This window comes from Bidens hawaiensis, unplaced genomic scaffold, assembly GCF_021521415.1.
Source record: "Bidens hawaiensis isolate Kalapana, Puna unplaced genomic scaffold, B.hawaiensis_p1.1 tig00041612_1, whole genome shotgun sequence".
In the NCBI taxonomy this organism is placed as follows: Eukaryota; Viridiplantae; Streptophyta; class Magnoliopsida; order Asterales; family Asteraceae; genus Bidens; species Bidens hawaiensis.
The window spans coordinates 90723-113435 of NW_027497348.1; the positions used below are offsets into that span (position 1 = coordinate 90723).

General features: G+C 35.8%; 1 protein-coding gene across 1 annotated transcript; it reads right to left on the minus strand.

The window, feature by feature from the left end:
* Positions 1 to 15634: 15634 nt before the first annotated feature.
* Positions 15635 to 22023, minus strand: LOC143592988 (peptide chain release factor PrfB1, chloroplastic-like). The gene is made up of 7 exons (XM_077072750.1): positions 21900 to 22023; positions 19532 to 19576; positions 19226 to 19446; positions 18955 to 19158; positions 17803 to 18018; positions 17532 to 17718; positions 15635 to 15921 (listed from the first exon to the last, which is right to left on the minus strand). The coding sequence occupies exons 1-7, from the start codon at positions 22021 to 22023 to the stop codon at positions 15635 to 15637; spliced, it is 1284 nt and encodes a 427-aa protein (XP_076928865.1).
* Between the last annotated feature and the right edge of the window lie 690 nt (positions 22024 to 22713).

The window sequence follows — 22713 nt, forward strand, 5'->3', positions numbered from 1 at the left end:
ACGTTTATATCGAGAACTTGTTCGTTTAGGTCTGGATTTCTTCTAGAAATCATAGATCTGTTTTAGTATGTTACAAAACGAATCCGACACAACAAATCCTACTTAAATCCGTTAACAATTGATGGGTTAATTTCATAAATGAATAATCGGGTTCGGATTGTGTAAACGCGATGTATGAAGGATTAGATGGTTAGGGTTTAAATAGGCGCTGATATTGCGAGTCCATTGATACCATTTTCGTGTTATTTCATTAAGATTTGAGGCTTAATCGCGAATCTAGTGTTGATTGTTCTTGGCAATTTTGACCCCCTTAGTCAAAGTTTGGATTGCTAATTCGTTATTATGAATGGATCAAGATGACGAATCAAGTAATTCGTTAAGACAAGATAACGAATTTGCTCACCCGGTTCATTATGTTAAGATAACGAATCAAGAGATTCGTTACTCACTCCGTTCGCTATATTAAGATAACGAATCAAGTGATTCATTACCGACCAATTTGCTATGATAAGATAACGAATCAAGTGATCCGTTACTTACCCAATTCGTTATGATAAGGTAACGAACCATATAACGAATCAAGGCATAATAAGATAACGAATCAGGCTTAATTCGTTATGAAGAATGAGTTAGCGAATTAGATAATAATTTAAAATCCTAATGAAAAATGTGTTAAGATAGTTAACGAATCAGCTTAACCCCAGCCAGAGGCAGGGCTCTGCCCCTTGGACCCCGCTAGAGGCTGCCGCCCCTAGAACCCCGCTGCCAGGGGCGCGGCTCCGGATCCCCGTTCGTTGAGGGTTATAACTAGACTAGAAACACGATATGAGTAGTGATAGTTAATTGATACGTGTAATTGTTATACATTTAGTCGTGCACAGCTAAGGAAAGGAATAACAATTAACGGTGAACGTAACCGAGTTCGGGTGAGTTTCTAGCCCCATTTCCTGTTATGTTTTCAGGGCTGTGTGCATACTCGATGTGATAGTTAATACACTTACCTTAAATGGTAAGTGTATGCCATGTATGATTTATATGTTAATTATGAATATCTGGAATGTGAATGAAAGCTTGTCGGTACGTAAAATATCTTCGGATATTGCACGTATTGACAAGGGAGGTATGTATATAACAGATGAATGTGTATGATAGATATATGTTCAACATACGAATATTTATGAATGAGTAAAGAATGTATATGTATATTACGGGTATGTAAAGACAGATTGTACGAAGATGAAGAACTAAGGGATCAGACCCTAATAATATCTGAGATAGAGAAGAAAGGGATCAGACCCTAATAATATCTGAGATAGAGAAGTAAAGAGGGATCAGACCCTACTAATATCTGAGATAGACAAGAAATGGATCAGATCCTAAAAATATTTGAGATAGACAAAGGAAAGAAGGATCAGACCCTAATAGTATCTGAGATAGAAAATGAAGGGATCAGACCCTAATAATATCTGAGATAGAAAGGACAATAATTATATAGTATGAAAGTTATAAAGTATGAACGTATGTATGAAGTTATGTAATGAAAGTAAACTAGTAAAGTAATTATTATGTATCTTTGGATGCATAATTGAAGGTAAGTGTACGTATTGTATGATGTCTGATTAACCAGAACTCACTCAGCGTAGCTGACTTTTAGTACGTAGGATGACACAGCTGGCTTGAACGGGGACACATGGCAGAAGAATAAGAGTCTGGCATCTGAAGACGCAAGTTGTTTTATGTTTAATGTTTTAATGCCGAAAGAAAAGAATGTTTTAAGACAAGTTATGAATTATTATTGTAATGTTATAAAATTTTATATTCCGCGTAAAGTTTTAATTAACTCTGATATTAAGAAACGTGTTTATAAGTAAATCCAACGTCCAAAGTAGGGAACCGGCAACGAGGCCTTAGCCTTATATTTGTCCTACGTATGGACATTAAATATTAACAAAAATATACAACATATTCAAAAACATATGACCTACATGTGTGTTTTGTATAAAAACATACAATGTACACAAAAATATGAATTTCAACATCAAGAAGTATATATAAGCTACATGAAAATGTATATAACTTACTTGTGTGTATTATAAAATGCAACTACCAAATGTTTTTATTCATACTAAATACACATGTCTTGGTTATGTGCATTTTCGTGTGGATTATATATAATTGTTGATGCATAAATACAAGTGTAGGTTTACGTTTTTGTGTAGGGTTTATATTTTTATTGATATTCAATGTACACATGTTTAGGATATATGTATATTCCGTGTAACTTATATGTATAATTATTGATGTTGAATTACATGTGTAGGTTGCATGTTGTTGTCTAGATTATATGTTTCCTTATGCTTAAAACAAGTTTAGGTTATACGTTTGTGTAAGAATGTAGGTTGTTTATATTTTTTGTTATAATATAATACAAACACGTGTAGAATAGGGGGTTTTTTGTATTATTATATACACCGTAACTATGTGTTAGTTTACGTAGGTATGTTAATTGAGAAAAATTATGTATTGATGGAAATAAAAGTTTAAATGTTGATCGATATTGATATATTGAGTTAAAAAATATTGTTTTGGAGAGATATAGTAGTGTGAATAATTTTTATTTGTGTTGGATAAAAAGTCACGAGCGAATCTAAATATGTTACAAAAAATATATGATTTCTTTATATATATTTTTAATTATTTTAGTTTAATTAGTTATGTTTATTGGAAAGAGAAAATAATGATTTTTAGATATATTAATTGAAGAGTGGTGGTATTTATCGTTGCAATTAAACAATTTTCATTATTTTTAAACATTTATAATTTCATATTAATATAGTGGTCCATATTAATTTATCTTATTTCTTGCAATATGAAGACTTCTCGCATGAACTATCATATATATATATATGGGGTAAAAATCCTAAGAGAACCCTTTGCAAATTGAGAACTTTGAGAACCATTTTAGACCACTAAAAACACCTTTAAAAAATATTTTAAAAAAATCATAAAACAAAAAATAATAAAATTTTTAAAAAAGTATAAAAAACCAAAATTATTATATTTCATTCCGGTTTAATTAAAAAATAAAAAAAAATGTCGTATTATACACATATGTATAATTTTATATAATCTTTAGTTACGTAATATACACATATGTACAAGATCATTTATCTTAAATTATACACATGTGTACAAAAAAAAACATGTAAATGTACATATATATATATATATTATACATATGTGTATATAATTTAGCTAAACCGAGTTTTTTTAATGAAACCGGGATGATAAAATAAGAATATTGGTTTTTTTTACTTTTTTACTTTTTTGATTTTTGTGTTTTTTTTATTTTATTATTATTTTTTTATTTTTGGGTTTTTGTGGTCTAAAATGGTTCTCAGAATTCTCAATTTTAACAAAGTTCTCTCATGATCCTGATCCTATATATATATATATATATATATATATATAATGTACCATAATGGCTTAACATCCATTAGATACACAAATCACGTTCAAGGTTAAAACCAAATAATTTCAAGGTTAAAACCAATTTTACTCAAGTCAAAAAGTGATTCAATTGAAGATCCAGACGTGTTTGTTTAGATCAATTTCAAAGTTAATTGATCAAATTACTAAAAATTAATACGTGAATAAAGGAGAGCATCGTCGTTTTCTCAGCGAGTTGTGGGACGCTCGTTATTAAAGCCGGTGATGGTGACAAAGGATTTTTGATGACGACGAGTGGTGGATCGGTGGGGATAAATATGGCTTGACATAGGAGATCATTGGTGATGGATGAGTGTTTGATTTCTGGTTTCGTGTATTTTTTTTAAAAAAAATAAAGGGTTATGAAAGTCGCGTACTTATTGTATGTAAGTGATTATTGTATTGAATATTTTACACATATACATAGAGGTTGTGTTAATGTATAAAAGACACAGTTTTTCAAGAAAGAGTGATTACTTATATATATATATATATGTGTGTGTGTGTGTGTGTGTGTGTGTGTAGGAGATGGTTCATGCGAGAAGTAATATTAGAGTGAGACGTGAGAGAAGTCAATCTCAACCATTGATTAAACAAATCAATGGTACATAATGATAATTACACACGTGTAGTTAAAAGAAAAATAATATACCATGTATTTATAATAAAAGGGTAATTTGGTCTCCCTCTTAGTTGTTTCAAAGCATTAGTTCCGTAATCACTCCTAAATTATTCTACATATTAATTCCCTTAGAGGATTACAAATTTCTAGAAAAAAAAATTGGCTTTTACATAAAAGCCACCTTCGAAGAAAACATTGAACGAAATATCTTCATGATCAAGTTTTTAATGTTCATGGTTTCATAAGATTCATTTAAATTATTTATTACATGCATATGAAAATGTATATGACGTAAATGATAATAATTTCATTTATACAAGTAACATAATAATCTACACATTACTCATGTACACTTAAACAAATTGTTAGTTAATTTATATTCATCTACACATAACTCGTGTTCACCAACGTATAACTTATTTTCACATACCCAGATTATTGGTTTCTTTTATTTGTACCAACACGGAAATAATATTCACCTACACATAACTCATATTTACCTACACATAACTCGCGTTTGCCTACACATAAAAAGATTGTTTAAAAAATAATTAAAATTAAAAAACATGATTTTTTTCCTACATTGAGAATATTTTACAAGTTTAATTTACTACTATCAATTGTGTGTACAACTTTTATTTTTGTAGGTTAATATTGTAATACAAATATACAAGTTTAAATACAAATCAGTAGGCTATAACATGAAGTAGTTTTGTATATATAGGTTAATATTGTGATCTGTGCAGGTTCATATACGTACTGTGCATGTGGTATTTCAAATTGTATGTCTAAATTTTATTGTGTGGAGGTTCATATATGTACTGTATAGGTGGTATTTCGAATTATGTATGCGTAAATTTTATCATGTGTAGTTTTATATATGTATAGTGTAGGTGGTATTTCGAATTGTGTGCGTGTAAATTTTATCTTGTGTTAGTATATTTGTATGCAGTATTTCGAATTGTGTATGTGTAAAGTTTATCGTGTGTAGGATCAATTTTATAATGTGTAGGTGATTTTACGAATTTGGTATAAAATTGAAAATTTTCTTAGATTTGGTTAATTTAGAAAAATTATGACGAAGGAATTAATCATAAATTAAGAATACAAAAAAAAAACAATTGAAAACAAAAATTTGTTTATTAGTTATATTTGTTGAGACTGGTCAAATTTTATTATGATAGATAAAACTAGTTATATTAAAAAAATATTTAGATTATAAACAAAAAAAGATGTGTAACTTGTCACAAATAAACTTGTAATAAAATGCCCCATTCTATTAGAATAAAATATGAATAAAAGAAAATTTATAATTGGTTGTAACTACTTCTCGCACTAAAAACATTTTTGAAATGAACCTATTCCTATATATATATATATATATATATATATATATATATACTAGACGGGTATCCGCGCGATGCAGCGGGTCTTTGAACCTACTAATCACGTACAAATATAAGTGTTAATGGTTCGGTTAAAACCTTGAAATCGTTTAAATCGGTCATTGGTTTGACTTCTTATTTCTTTTTCTTTTTTTCTTTTGGTTTATTGGTTGGTTTCAAAAATTTCAAAACGTAGTGAACGATTGGTTCGCGGTTTATACTGGCAACCGGCCATATGAAACCAGAAAATACTGTAAATTTACCTAATTGCAATTTGATTCCTTTTGTAATCTTTGTTGTTATTATTTCACGTCCTAGATCTTCCATTAATATTTACTATTTATGAGGCTAAAATTATCATTTTTTATTTATGATCATCTAAAGTATCATATTATGTTGGTTTTAGTTAAAATTGATGGTACATTTTGTAAGGCCCCGTTACCGGTAGCCCTACTTTGGTGTTGGATTTACTCATAAACGCAGTTCTAAATATCAGAGTTAATTAAAACATTCGCGGAACATTAAAACATTCAATAAACATTACATATAAATCCATAACTTTGTCATAATAAAATATATTGTCTTTCCATTTAATTATAAATACTAAAACGCCTTTAAGTCTTCAGATGCCAAACTCTTATTCTTCTGCCATGTGTCCTCATCAAGCGAGCTGCCTCGACCTATTTGCCTGCTTGCATAGTAAAAGTCAGTTACGCTGAGTGAGTTCTAGTTAAACACATAACTTACTTTACATACACATATGCGTGCCCGTAGGTACGCATTACATACTTAACCTGTCCATCAATCTTTCATACACATACATATCTAACCTTACGTTATAAAGATTAGACTAACTTTAGCTAAAATAGCATAGCATAACTCGTAGTTTAAAAATTAGACTAACTTTAGCTAACTTTTACTTTAGTGTTTAATTTTGATTTAGTCTCATGTATGTCCTCTACTTTTGAGCCTGAGCTTGTTTCTCCAATTTCTGAACCGGAACGAATCTTTCGTCGACGAGCATGTAAACGGACAGGAGAAACCGCCGAAGCAATCAAGGACGAATCAGTAGACGCCACCACATCAGGAGAAAATCAAACCGAAGAAATGATGGTGGCCCAGAACAATGAGCCGAACATGAACCAGTATGCCAAGCCATATCTCGAAGGCTATGGCAATGGAGTGGCTCCACCCGAAATCACCGAAAACTTCAAAATCAAATCAAGCACCATTCATATGGTGGAAAATTCAGTTCAATTTCATGGTCTCCTCGACGAAGACCCTCTTTCTCACATATCCCAATTCTTACGAATCTGCCGAACCTTTAAAATCCAAAACTGTTCAGACGATCAAATTAAACTCAAACTCTTTCCTTTCTCTCTAAGGGGCCAAGCCCTAGAATGGATAGAATCTATTTCCTCTAGTTCCATCACCACTTGGGACCAGATGGTTTGAACAGTTTCTCCTCAAATATTTTCCGCCTGATAAAACTGCCAAATACCGAGCCAGCATTACCGGATTCCGGACCGATGATGATGAGTCGTTACACGCAGCATGGGAAAGATACAAAAGTCTTCTAAGAAGATGTCCACACCATGGACTGAGCGTATGGTTACAAGTACAAACTTTCTTTGACGCACAATCCAGTCAAAACTAACAGGCCATCGACCAGATCGCTGATGGAGACCTGGGATCCAAATCACCTAATGAAGCATTTGAAGTCCTGGAGAAAGCCGCAAAGAAGAGTTTAGCTTACAACCTACCAAGATCTACACCTACCCATAAAGGAATACACCACGTTGATTCCAACACCCTTGTCACAGCACAACTTGAAGCCCTTTCTAAAAAATTCGAACAACTTCAAGCCGAGCTATCAAAAACCAGACTCACCTGTGACACCTGTGAGGGAAATCATAAGACGAGTGACTGTAAACAAGTCTTCATGGCTATGGAAGAAGTCAATTTCATCGCTCGACAGAACAACGCTTTCAGCAATAACTACAATCCAGGATGGAGAAACCACCCGAATTTCAGCTGGAAAGACGGAGGTAACACTCAAACCTTACCCGGATTCGAAAAGAGACCGATGTATCAACCCTTCCAGCCTAAACCTCAATTTCAAGATCAGAGTTCCAGTAGCCATCAAAACCCAGGCTACTCTAAGATCGAAGAAATACTAATCCAACTGATGACCAAAACAAATGAAGCAGAAAAGAAAGCTGACTCAAGAGCTGTTGATATCAGCGGAGTATTATTAAAACATGAAGCCGATCTCAAAAGTCAACAAGCATCACTTCAGAACCTAGAAACCCAAATCGAACAAATTGCCAGACAATTATCCGAAAGACCACCTGGCACTCTTCCAAGCAACACAATCACCAACCCAAATGCAACAGCTAACGCCGTTACACTCAGAAGCGGTAAGACCACTGTTGTCTCACCAACTTCAGAACCAGTGATGGAGAAAAAGTCTCCTGATGAAACACAGGAGAGGCTGACCCCAACAAGCACAATACAGCCCAAGGAGCCAGTCCGAACTTATGTTCCACCTATTCCATACCCCGGAAGACTGAAGCAGGAATGATTGGAGGCTCAGTATGGAAAGTTTCTAGAACTCTTTAAGCAACTCCATATCAACATCCCTTTTGTCGAGGCTATTGCTCAGATGCCAAAATATGCCAAGTTTCTCAAAGAAGTGCTGACAAATAAAAGGAAGCTGGAGGAGCTCTCGCATGTCACCCTAAGTGAAGAATGTTCAGCTGTCCTCCAAAGCAAGCTACCAGCAAAGATGACCGATCCAGGGAGCTTTACTATCCCTTGTCTCATAGGAAATTTGTCTGTTAGCAATGCCCTGGCTGACCTAGGAGCTAGTATTAAATTAATGCCTTATGCGGTTTTTGCAAAACTAGGGATAGGAAAACCAAATCCCACCCGCATGAGCATTCAATTAGCTGACGGATCTGTTAAATATCCTCGGGGCATTGTTGAAAACATGCTTGTCAAAATTGACAAGTTTGTTTTCCCAGTAGATTTTGTAATTCTAGACATGGAGGAAGACAAAAGTGCACCTCTAATTTTAGGAAGACCTTTTTTAGCCACCGCAAAGGCTATTTTTGATGTATGCACCTGCAAACTCACTCTCAGGGTCAATGAAGAGGCAATCACTTTTGACATGAAAATCTATGCAATATCCGCAACAGCACGAGGACACATTATACTGTGTTGACATCATAGATTCCATCATAAGTTGCTAAATGCGAGATTCCTCCATCAATACACCCCTAGAATCACAAGTCTTAGACAAAACACTCAACAAACCCATTTTAGAAAACGAAGATCTCAATAATGACTACCACGAAGAATCAGAAATGATATATGAAATCACTGAAAATAAGGAAAAATCAAAACCATCAATCGAAGAACCGCCAGCCTTACAACTAAAAGAACTACCAAAACATCTCTAATATGCCTTTCTAGAAAAAGATTCTCAACTCCCAGTAATTATTTCATCTCACCTTTCTAAAGAAGAGAAAGACGAACTTCTTAAGGTTCTCAAAAACCATAAGAAGGCTATCGTATGGAAGATCATGGATATCAAGGGCATCAGTCATTCTTTTTGTACTCACAAAATTCTCATGGAAGAAGAATACAAACCCGTGGTCCAACATCAAAGACGTCTCAATCCCAACATGCAAGATGTGGTGAAGAAGGAAGTAATCAAACTACTTGATGCCGGATTAATCTACCCGATCTCGGATTCACCTTGCGTTTGTCCCGTTCAAGTAGTACCCAAGAAGGGAGGAATGACTGTTGTAATGAACGAAAAGGACGAGTTGATACCAATGAGAACCATCACAGGCTGGCGAGTTTGCATTGATTACCGGAAGCTTAATGACGCCACAAGAAAATATCATTTTCCACTTCCTTTCATAGATCAAATGCTTGAGCGAGTATCTGGAAAAATGTTCTACTGCTTTCTTGACGGATTTTCCGGATATTTCCAAATTCCCATTGCTCCTGAGGATCAGGAGAAAACCACTTTTACATGTCCATACGGAACCTTCGCCTACTGAAGCATGCCATTTGGACTATGTAATACTCCAGCCACCTTCCAACGTTGGATGGTGGCCATCTTTCATGAAATGATCGAAAACTCTATGGAAGTCTTCATGGATGACTTCTCAGTCTTCGGAGACTCATTCGATCATTGCCTGAAAACCCTAGACAAAATGTTAGCTATGTGTGAAGAAGTGAATCTAGTGCTTAACTGAGAAAAATGCCAATTTATGGTAAAGGAATGTATTTTTCTCGGACACAAGATTTCTCAAAACGGACTAGAAGTTGATAGAGCCAAAATTGAAACCATATCCAAACTTCCACCACCAACTTCAGTCAAAGCCATTAGAAGTTTTCTAGATCACGCAGGTTTCTACCGCCGCTTCATAAAAGACTTTTCAAAAATCTCTAGACCTATGACCAAACTTTTGGAAAAAGACGCACCATTCGTCTTCTCTGAAGAATGTATTGAATCATTCAACACATTAAAAGACAAACTTGTCAACGCAGCAATCATGACTACACCCGATTGGACCCTTCCATTCGAAATCATGTGCGATGCAAGTGACTTGGCAGTTGGAGTCGTACTCGGACAACGCAAAGAAAAACACTTTCACCCAATTTACTATGCAAGTAAAACTCTGAACGATGCCAAGAAAACTACACCACGACAGAAAAAGAGTTACTAGCAGTAGTATTTGCCTTTGAAAAATTTAGATTCTATCTAGTCATTTCCAAAACCATAGTTTACACCGACCATGCCGCAATACGTTACCTCTTCAACAAACAAGATGCCAAACCCACACTCATCCGATGGATCCTACTATTCCAAGAATTTGATATCGAAGTCAAGGACAAAAAGGGAGCAGAAAATGTCGCCGCATACCACATTTCGCGCTTAGAATGTCCAACTCCTGAAGAATTCAACAAAGAAGTTATCAACGATAATTTCCCACATGAAATTCTCATGCGCATTCAAGAAGCCATAGAGAAGAAAGACGAAAGTCCTTGGTATGTTGACTTTGCAAATTACCTAGCTTTTAGAATCCTAAGAAAAGGGCTTACCCATCAACAACGGAAGAAATTCTTCTCCGATCTCAAGTTTTACTTCTGGGAAGATCCATACGTGTTTAGGATAGGTGCGGATCAAGTTATTCGTAGGTGCGTAGCAGGCAAGGAGTCCTTAGACATTCTCAAACACTGCCATGAAGGACCAACTGGTGGACACCATGGTACCGCCACTATGGTCAGGAAAGTGTTTGATGCAGGATTTTTCTGGCCCACCATATACAAAGATACACATACTTTGATCCAAGCATGCGATGCTTGTCAAAGAGCCGGGAACATCTCATCAAAAAATGAGATGGCTCAAAAGGGAATTCAAATTTGTGAGATCTGTGATGTATTGGGAATAGATTTCATGGGCCCATTTCCTAACTCATTCGGAAATAAATACATCCTTGTAGCAGTTGATTATGTATCTAAATGGGTAGAAGCACAAGCTCTTCCCACTAATGATGCTCGAGTGGTTGTAAGATTTCTTAAAAGATTATTTTCAAAATTTGGCCCTCCAAAAGCCCTAATCAGCGACAGAGGTACCCACTTCTGTAACACTCTGATGGGCAAAGTCTTAGCACGATATGGGGTTCATCACCGACTAGCAACACCATATCACCCTCAGACTAGTGAGCAAGTAGAGGTCTCGAATCGAGGATTAAGAGAATTCTAGAAAGAACTGTATGAATGAATCGCAAAAATTGGGCAGAAAAGTTAGATGACGCTTTGTGGGCCCTCAGGACGGCCTACAAAACTCCCATAGGAACGACACCCTTTAAGCTCGTTTACGGGAAGGCATGTCATCTGCCAGTATAATTAAAACACAAAGCTTACTGGGCCCTTAGAGCAGTAAACTTTGATCTAACGTCCGCCAGAGTAAACCGGAAAGAACAAATTCGTGAGCTCGAGGAACTGAGGACATTGGCCTACGAAAATTCCTGGTCTTACAAAGAAAAGACTAAATGCCTAAACGATGCCCATTTAAAAGGAAACACAAAATTTCAAACTGGAGATCGTGTACTGTTATACAACGCTCGTTTACGTCTTTTCCCGGGAAAACTAAAATCTCGATGGACAGGTCCATACATAGTCGAATCAGTTTTTGACTATGGGACAATCGAAATTTCAAATTCAAATGGCCAAAAGTTCAAGGTAAATGGACATCGATTAAAGCCATATATCGACGGTCCACTTAAAGAAGTTCTGGAGGTATTAACCCTCTAACTCCCTGAATAAGAAATCAAGGAAACAAGGTCTGGCCAAAACCTTCACAAAACTAGGCCTTGTAAATAAATTAAAATATATATTTATATATATAAATAAAAATAAAATTAAAAAAACCACAAAGGTGTGCTCTCAAAAGCATAGTCCCGTGCGTAAAAATGTGGACCAGCATCTTCGCTGCAAAAATCTCAGTCAGACTGGTTTGTAACAGAATTGTTAGAACTAAAACAGCGGGCCGTGCTTCCAAAAGCATAGGGCCGTTCTCAGCTCACTGGTTGGTTATAAAAGGCACCTTGTGTCATACACAAGTTAATATATATAAATCGATGTTTATTCGGTTGAAAAAATACGGACGTTTTGGCAGGAATTCGGTCGGTATCGATATGTTCGCCACGGAACTGGACTAAACCCAAAAATAATTTTGAAGAATTAACATACTTGAAACAAAAAAACACAGGTGTTGCAGAGGCGAATCGACCCACATTCGATCAGTATCGGTTAGGTTCGTTATCGTACCAGAAGTAAACATAAAAAATAGTTAGTTTCGTTAAGGTACTGAAATAAAGAAACAAAAACTCGGGAGTTTTGACGATGAGTGGATGCGTATTGTTGGTATCACTTAGGTTCGTTACGATACCGAAACTAAATCTAAAACTTAACTTCGTCAAATTATAATACTTAAATAAAACTAAAAAAAACCCTTTAAAAGAAGAATCTAAATTCAAAGTTCTTTAAAAATACATAATGTCATATGCTCATAGCCTACAAAAAGCAAAACAATAAATAGATGCTCATGTCAATACTCAATAGTCAACAGCAAGGCAAAGTATCGAACCCGGGAAACGTAATACTAAAACAATTTAACTAACCAACTTCAGCCAACTTGCTAGAGTAATGAAACTTAAAACTTAAATAGTAAAATAGTTGGTATTCTGTGGCACCAGCTGTTGATATTTATCTATCCATATATATAATGGTTGTGATTTACTTCTCGCATTTCTCGTTTTAAGATTACTTCTCGCAAGATCCATCCCTTAGCTAATTGATTATAAATGTTTAGCATAGTAAACGTTCATTACAACATCACTTCAAAGAATAATTATAAATTGAAGGTATGCAAATTAAGAAACCAATCTGTGTATCATAATTCGTTGATGAGAATTAGAGTTCTACTCGGATTTGTATTTGACAATAAAAATGCAATCCTACTCATAACTCTATTGGAGATCATATTAATGGGAATTAGCTCTCTTGGCAAGAAATATTGATATTAACTAAAACTTCATTTCATTGCAGATCATATTATAAGAATGGGAATGGGTATTAGTTCTGTTGGCAAGAAAATTGCAAATCATGTTATAAGATTGGGAATGGGAATTAGCTCTATTGGCAAGAAAGATTGAACTAAACTATTTAAGCCCAATATAATAATTGTATAATATGAATGTAAAGTGTAACTATTAATCGGGTTATTCGAGTTAACCCGAAACCCGATTTTTTTTTACTAAAACGGACCCGAAACCCGACCCTAATAACTATTCGAGTTAACCCGAAACCTGATTTTTTTTACTAAAACGGACTATACATGTATCACCGCTTAATTGGGATGCTTGAATGCCCTGATTTCTTTCCGGTGTTGATTTATAGCACCAATAGAGTCGATACAGCTGTAACTAGCGCCTAGAATAAAGCATGTCTTAAAGGTGGGATTCTACTTTTTTACAAATTGGGAATCTAGAAGATGGATCATTACATGATATTATGGGCATAAGTGCTTTACAGGTTAGTCTTAACTATGTTTCATAGGTCCAACTATCTTTCTGGCTCTTGTATGTATGTCGTGTTTGTTATATGATGTGAAGATATCATTCAAACTAACTAATTTAGAAGAGGCTGAAGACCTGAGTGGGATTGACCCACAACTTATTTATAGCAAAATGGATGCTTCAAAGAAAGGCAAATTCGGCCCATTTGGACTCTTAGCTTTTTGCCTCCCATGACTTAACTGAACAAACTGCAATCTTCTTCGTGTTTTCCAAAATAATGGAAGATACATTGTGATAATGTGTAGCGATCAAAGCCGGTTAGCTTTTGCTTTCCATGACGACTTGACTCATCTAGCTTCCACTAGTTTTTGCCTTGATATTTTCTTATCTCCAATTAATTAACGTGTCGAAAACCTTTTATGTTGCAGGTCTTCTACAAGAAATAGCCTTGATAAAACCACATATGGAGCATTTGTTGACATTGATCCTCAACAATCTGATATTCACTTCGAACCTTGGTGGGTAATTAAGGGTAAACACTTTTTTAAGGGTTTTGATTTTAAGCTTTAATGGAGTTTTGTTTGGGGTATACACAGATAGATCACTCTATCGTCGAGATCTTTGGAGGAGGAGGAAAGACGTGCATCACAGCTAGGGTTTACCCAACATTAAGTGTTAGAGATGAAGCCCATGTGTTAGCATTTAACAATGAAACAGAAAGTGCGTTGATTTCTGAGTTGAGTGCTTGGAGTAAGAAGAAAGCTCAGATTAACATTGAAGAATCTATTGGGTGTGCAGATGTATAATTTGAAGAAGGTTCATTTAGGGCTATTACATTGGAAGGGGTTAATTTGCCTGCTTAATTACTTGATTTGAATAATCAAGTTTATGAACACTACATCATTAAGTAAATATAAGCTTCCATGTTTATGTTGAAATTTGTATGTGTTTTAAAAAAGTTTCACAATGGAAATTAAAAATGTATATAAAGATCTAAAAGCATCAACCAAGGTGTTAAAAGATGTACAAGCTTTATAAATGGTAGATCGAGTTGTTGTGAACAAAAACCCCGAGCATTTCCATCTACAAATCAATTCGGGTTTATTCAAAAAAACAAATTTGTAAAATAAAAAAAAGAAATAAAAACTCAAATTATCCACAAACAGCAAAGGCCGCAAATGTCGATGATTAACAACCCTGGATGAAAAACTTTGAAATGTCAATGACAATCAAGCCTGGAATGCAAGGCACCAAATGAGTGATGATAGATGAACCAATGAAGCCACTAATTTGAAGTGTCTATAATGAACCCCAAAATATCAATGTCTAGGCCCTAGCAATTGGATTGTTAGCTTTGGCATCGTCGAGAGCTATGGAAACGGAAGGATTTGGGGTTCACCCAACATTACCTATCAGAGATGAAGCCCTTTTGATAGCAGCGTTAGATGGAACAGGAAGCGTGTTGATCTCTGAGCTGAGTGCTTGGTGTGTGAGGAAAGCTCGTATTAACATCAAAGAAACTATTACCTTAGGTAAGGATTGTCTTCTACAATCTTATTTTGTTTATAAATAGTTTACTATTAAAACCGCAAAATAATATATTTCTTGTAAGCCAGAATGACATTCGACAAAATGGAATCAAAAGATCCCACGAGCTCATACAAGGTGTCACGGCAAAGCGTCCGATGTAAAGAACATACCATACAGTTTTAGAGAATGCATCAAAGTGTTCCATTAATTGAAAAGACACTGTAAAGTGACCAAGTATATGATAATACTTTAAATATAACTCGACACATCATGTTTGCAAAATGGTTTGTGTAGCGAATAGTATATGATTTTTAGTAACAAGTGTAAAGAGCCCTAAGTGCAAAAAACACATCCATATATTATAGATGTTTTGATATAAACATATCCTCCTAACAAAAACACTGAATGTTTCTCTCTCTCAAGAAAATGTCACCTTTAGCGTTATTAAGGGGATTTTCAAACAGCATGATCCCTATTCGAAAATCTATATAAAAAGTAATAAGGGCTTACATGGACTGAGCGTACTTGAAGCGGAGGTAGGCTTTAATGAAGGGATCTAACTCACCATCCATTACCGATACAATATTTGTTGTCTCATATCCTGTTCTTAAATCTTTCACAAGCTTGTACGGATGGAACACATAGTTTCTAATTTGCTGCCCCCAATCCGCCTTTACCGCATCTCCACGTATCTGCTTAATTTCTGAAGTGCGTTGCTCTATCGCGATCAACATCAGTTTCACTTTCAATCGGCTTAAAGCTTTGATATTGTTTGCTAGCTGAGACCTTTCTTCTGCACAATGTTAAAAAAATATATTAAAAAGGGACAAGAGAGAAGCAAGTAAATCAATAATTCAAAACTTAATAATATGTGAAATGGAAATTTATGCATGGTTCAGGTTGATCTATAACTCGTGTTGACCTTGGTTTTAAAAAGCATGAGGCGTTAGGGTATCCCGAGCTGAGGTGAGAGGCGAAGACGCACGCGGGATTAACCCAAATTACAGGCTCTGTCTTACAACTAAGGTAATTAATTACAAAGAACATTCCTTATTTGAAACATTATTACATTTTCAGTCCTTTCCATCAGCCAGCATTACCTTTCTGTTAATGGGGTGTGAAATAACCAAACTGCCCTTGCATCACATATGTGAGACGCTACGCATTTTTATGATGACCAAAGAATACTTGTTTGCTCATCTCACACCCCCATTAACGAAAAAAGTAAGCGTTATATTTTTGTGAAAAAGAATTTTCATAGTTAAAAAACAAAATTTAAATATTTAACAATTATATTTTAGTTGAAAATACCGAAAATGCTACACCTTTTGAAATAAATGTTCTTTCTAACTACGTTAGTCTACAGGACAGAAAATGTAATTTACTCTATATAAAACCCGTAATTTGGGATAAACCTCCTCAGACCCTACCATAGCTTTGCTAATGGTGGGATATACTGAGTACGATGATGATGATGATGATGATGAAACGTTTTTATAATTCTGGTAAGTTTTTATTATAATGTACCCAAAATTTACATATAATCAAACCTCTATAGACGATTAAATACTTTGTACAGTCTAATAACCTATATTTACAACCTCATGATACACAAAATCTTCCCATGTACAAGAGGCGTTTCTGATGCAAGCGCCTCGAGGCTCTTGACCTACGTCTCATGTACACATGTCACCTCATGCGGTTAGAAGCACAAGACCGATGCCTCATCCCACCCTCCCCAGACCCTGCTTAAGCTTTCCTATTGGTGCGATTTTCACTAGGTATGTGATAGAAACCCAAAACTTAAACAAGAAATTAAAGGATAGTTGGCCCAATTCGAGATGAGCTATTCTCCAATTAATCCTATTCGAGAAGGATTAGATCTCCATTACAAGGATTTTAACCATGTAAATTCATAAACATAAACATTGATTTCCCCTAAACCTAGAACAAAAGATATAAATAAGCAACAACAAAATAATAACTGCCCTAAAATTAAGCTAATAGAATAATTACCTGCCCTAATCTTCAGCATCTCATTTATTCACTTTCCCCCCTTTTCAATAACATCTTTGACCAAGATCTAGGATCTTATCAGTATGCTTGTTGTTTTTGTTTTTTTATTTTCTAAAATAAGCAATGTGTCGATTATGATTACAAAAATAACGATGATAATAGACAAAATAGATTAATTAACATTAAATCTTTCCAAAACAGATGATACTTTATAAGTAAAACCAAAAGAAATTTGACCTCAAAGTGGGGCCCATATCTTAATTTCAAGTCTTTTACCAATAAACAGGTCAAGAATGATTCGGGTTATCTTTATCCCAAAGAATAAATGGCTCATGTTAAAGGATTTAACAAAGAAAACTCATGTTTAACAAAGAGACAAATCAGTACCGGTACAATGAACGATTACTCCAGTTGGAATATGGGTTATCCGAACAGCGGTTTCAAATTTATTAACATTCTGACCACCGCTCCCACCGGCTCTTGAAAACCCTATTTGCAGGTCTTCTTCTGGTATATCAACATTTAATGAATCATCTGGAAGAAGAGGCATCACTTCAACACCACAAAAACTTGTCTGCGTCCACAAACACAAACTCCCAACTTATTGGAGGGTATTTTAGACATTTGATGAATAGCACTAGTCAACAAAAGTCAATACCTGACGAAGACCTTTCTCATTAAAAGGAGATTGTCTAACGATTCGATGTGTCCCCTTTTCACCACTCAAATATCCAAATGCGTATCGACCCTCGACCTCTATTGTAGCTGATTTGATCCCGGCTTCTTCTCCCACTGACTTTTCAACCACTAGTGTTTTGTATTTTTGTCTCTCTCCCCATCTTACATACATTCTTATAAGCATATCAGCCCAGTCCTGCACTGAATATTATCAAATAACGTTGCATAAAAACATCCAAAATTATAAAAGAGTTAAATAGGGTTTTAGTCAATGTAGTTTGACCCAAATAACTCATTTATTTCAAAATTTCTAATTTGGCCTTTTCAGTCCATTAAATTTCTGCCTTCGATTGAGAAGAATTGAAACTAATGAATGAAAAAGCCAAACTGGAACTTTTGGACTAATTACTAAAAGGCCAAATCATATGAAAGACAACTATTTTTAATTCAAAAAAAAGTTAAATACATAATTGGTCCCTGTGGTTATACAAAATAACAGGTATCAGGTTCAGAATCCGTTGTTTTCAAATTGTAACATGTTCGGGGTCTAACACTAAGTTTTGTTAGAAATTTTGTTAAATTTTTATAAATGACAATTGCACCCTGGTAACTAAGTACATAAATTTTTACCATAAAAAATGTAAAACAAATTACGGACTATTAAATTTAAGAGTTAATTATACAAGTAGTGCTAGTCTGCTAGACCCCAAATATGTAACTAAAGTAAAACATATGGACTACTTAGATAATTAGTTAAAAGGGCAAAACTGTCACTTTTAGATATTAACAGAACTTTTTACATAGGTTAGTGATAGACCCTAAACATGTTTCAAATGGAAAACCATGGATACAAAACAAATTACTTTTTAAAGTTAGACCCCAAACCTGTTACTTGTGTCAAACCACAAGGACTATTTATTTGACTAACACACATTAAAAAGAAACATCCGCAGTAGTCCATTATAATTTGCAAAACAATAACGGGTGTATAAATGTGTATAGCCTGCCATAGTTAGATGTTTTAAGTATCCTCACAAATTAAGACGCAACCATGAAAATGTGATATCATTCATGGCCATTGCCGATGATGATATATGAATTTGAAATGATAAGTGAAGGTTTTCTTAATTACCTGTGCATCGGTACCACCAGCACCTGCAGTAATATTAACAACAGCACCTTCTTTGTCATACGGGCCTGACAAAAGCTGACTCAGCTCGAATTTATCCAAGGCCTTATTCAACTCTTTGACAATAGTGGCAGCCTCTTCAAGAAGTGCAGTATCAGTTGAGTCCATCTCTTCTGTTAGGTTGACTATCGTTTCTGCATCATCAACCTGAAGAAATCAAAGTTAAAGATTAACGTATCAGCTAGTAATTAGGCGGCAACTTTGAAATCGAAACCTGGGTTTGAAAGTCGTTGAGAAGATTTATGTTATCTTTAACATTTGTGAGAGCCATAAGGGTTTGTTGAGCGGATGCGCGGTCATCCCAAAAAGAATCGGTTGATGCTTCTTTTTCTAATTTAGCAACTTGTTCTGCTAATTGGTCTAGATTAGTAGAAGCCCTGATTTCTTGAACACGGCTCGAGATTTCCTCCACCTTTTTCCGTAAACTATAGAAATCTGTTTGTTTTTTTTTTCAAATTATAATCATTAACATGGTATGGGTGTACACGCCGGATAGTAAATGTATGAATTGAATGATTACCTTGCATTGCCCATACACTTGTTTTAGAGAGGGTTGCGAATAAAGCTGCATAATAATAATAATAATAATAATAATAATAATAATAATCCTTGGAATTGAAGTAATTAGGGTGGTAACTGGAGGTACCTTTGGAAGGCTTAGAGAGAGAGAGATGGGCGGAGAATGTAAAGCGAGGTTGTGAAATGTTAGGGTTTGGCTTTTATATGCAATCGTTTTAGGTGTCAAGTATGGCTTAAAGCCAGCAGCCGCCAGTGAGAGTGAAACGAAGCAGCTATGGACAACAACACTTTCCATAACAGGATAAAGCTTGGAGGAGGCTTCCGTTCCTTCTTGGCTAGTGAAAGAGATTGAGAGATCGAAAACTCTCCTCGCCGGAAGTTGTAGGTTTTAAGCTATATAATCAATCACAATTCCGGCTAGGTATAATTTATTCATGTAATCTCGTTAATAACCACAAATTATAATATACTTCATTTAACTCTTTCATATACAAAGGCATTAATAGTGATAAAATGAATTCACAACAACCAGTAGGTTCGAAAATGATGAAGCTAATTATAATTTAGAAAAAATTACAAATTTTGTCCTTTTGAATTACATAGATTATGGAATGGGTCCTTTATCAAAAATAGTTTCACTCTTTGTCCTTTATTTGAATGTTTGCCATGGTTTTAGTCCTTTACACTAACGAAAGTTATGTTTCTCAGTTAAGTGATCTCATGTGCCCTGCACATGAGGGAAGGCTTTTATGGTCGGTAAACACAACACATTTTGTACCGTAAAGAAGGTATTGTCTCCATATTTTGAGAGCGAAAACGACGACACCAAGTTCAAGATCATGAGTCGTATGAGAAAACGACCAAGACCTTGATGAGATGCATCGCAAAATATGACAAAGTCATCGTTTCCATCGAGAAGGGTTAGAACGGGAGCATTGCAAAGCATGTCCTTGAGAGTATGAAAGACTTCCTCTTGTTTTAAACCCCAAACGAATGGTTTTCCCTTATGAGTGAGGGAGGTGAGGGGCAAGAAGATTTTGGAAAAGTTTCGAATGAAACGCCGTTAATATCCGGCCAAACCGAGGAAAGATCGAATTTCCATGGTAGTCGTTGGGGTTTTCCAATCCTTAATGACCTCAAATTTAGCGGGATCAACATGAATACCTTTGTCGTTTACGATATGCCCCAATACTAGAACTTCCTCTAGCTAAATTTCACATTTGGAGAATTTGGCGTAGATTCGTTTCGTCTAAGGAGCTCGAGAATGGAACGCAAATGATACTCATGTTCGGTTTTGGTCTTGGAAAAGATAAGGATGTCATCAATAAAGACAATAACGAATTTATCAAGGAATGGTTTGCAAATGCGGTTCATGAGATCCATTAACACCGCGGGTGCATTGGTTAACCCGAAGGGCATGACCAAAAATTCTAAATGTCCATATCAAGTACGGAAAGTGGTTTTTGGAATGTCTTTTTCACGAACACGCAACTGATGGTAACCCGATCGAAGATCGATTTTTGAGAAACACGTTGCGCCTTGAAGTTGGTCGAAAGATTGTCGATTCGTGGCAAAGGATAAAGATTTTTAATAGTGAGTTTGTTAAGCTCTCGATAATAGATGCACATACGAAACGAACCATCCTTCTTTTTCACGAAGAGAACGGGAGAGCCCTAAGGAGAAGATCTTGGACTAATGAAACCTTTATCGGAAAGTTCTTCGAGTTAGTTCGACAATGCTTGCATTTCCGATGGGGCTAAACAATAAGGAGCCATGGCCACGGGCATTGCGCCGGGAATAAGATCGATTTGATATTCAACCAGACGTACGGGTGGAAGACCGGATAAATCATCGGGAAAGACGTCGAGGAAATCTCGAACAATAGAAATATCTTGGATTTTCTTTTCCTTTTTTGTATTTTACCATCGCAAGAGTTAGGAACAGAACATACTTTTGGCGTAAGTATTTTTGCGATTGAGAAAACAACATGAGATTAAGCCTTCTAGAAGTTGTGTTGCCGAAGATTTTAAGAATTTTACCGTTGACGAGCAGAATTCGAATGAATTTATCGAAACAAAAAACTTCGGCACGACGCAAAGATAACCAATCCATGCCTACTATTACTTCAAAACTTCCCATTTGCTTCGGGATGGGACCGATGGAGAATTTATGCTAAGAAAGGATGAGAGTACAATCTCGGACGATGGAGTTGATGGTATAGAATTTCCATTGGCGACTTCAACAGAAAACGGCCGGGAAAGCTTGGTTCGAGGCACGGCGAGTTTCGACTAAAATTTCAAAGAAATAACTTCTATCGGCACCGGTATCAAATAAAATAGAAGCCAAATGATGGTTCACTAGAAACATACTGTTCACAACAACGTTCTCCACTTGAGCTTGATTAGCATTCATCATAAAAGCTGGTCCTTGATTACCGGGGTTTCCTTGAAGTACTTGAGGGGGAGGAGGAGGTGGTGCTTGAATGACTTGCATGGGTTGGATAAGTGGTGCATTGAGTTGGGTTAGTTGGGGTTGGTAGGTTTGGACTTGGTAGGCTTGGGTTTGGTAGTAGGGTATGGTCATCGTTTGGGCCTAGTTAGCATTGGCTAGGCGAGGGCAATTGTTGCGGAAATGGTTAGGATCACCACAGTTAAAGCAAGCTCCGGGTTGTTGGGGAGGGTTTTCTGGGTATGGCGCACAACGGTTTTGGGGATTTTGGGGAGTGGTTGTTGGTTGGTTAGGTTGGGTTCGTTGTGCGGATCGACATGTGGTGTTGAGATGACCAAATCGGTTACAAAGGTTACAATGGCGGCATGGCAAGTGTGATGGGTGGTGAAGTTGGCAATTGTTGCATAGCAGGAAGGTACTGGTATAGGGTCTTCGGGTTTGTGGAGGAGCTTGAGGTTGTTGTTGGGTAACGACAAAGTTTCGGTGATTGGTTTTGGGTTTCTTGTTGGGCATAGACTTAATGGTTTGTACTTAGTTGGGGTTAATGTTGGGCTATGTATGTAAACCGAGATCCTTATGGATCTCGGTGGGCTTTGGGCTCTTGTTGGGCTAGCTAGTTGGTGTCTCTATATATAGATCTCTTGTATAGGGTTTTGTGTTGGTTGTTCATTTTATATTGTTGGCCGTCTAGCATTGTGTGAGGGTTAGACGAGTTTTGTAATCATAGTTCTTAAG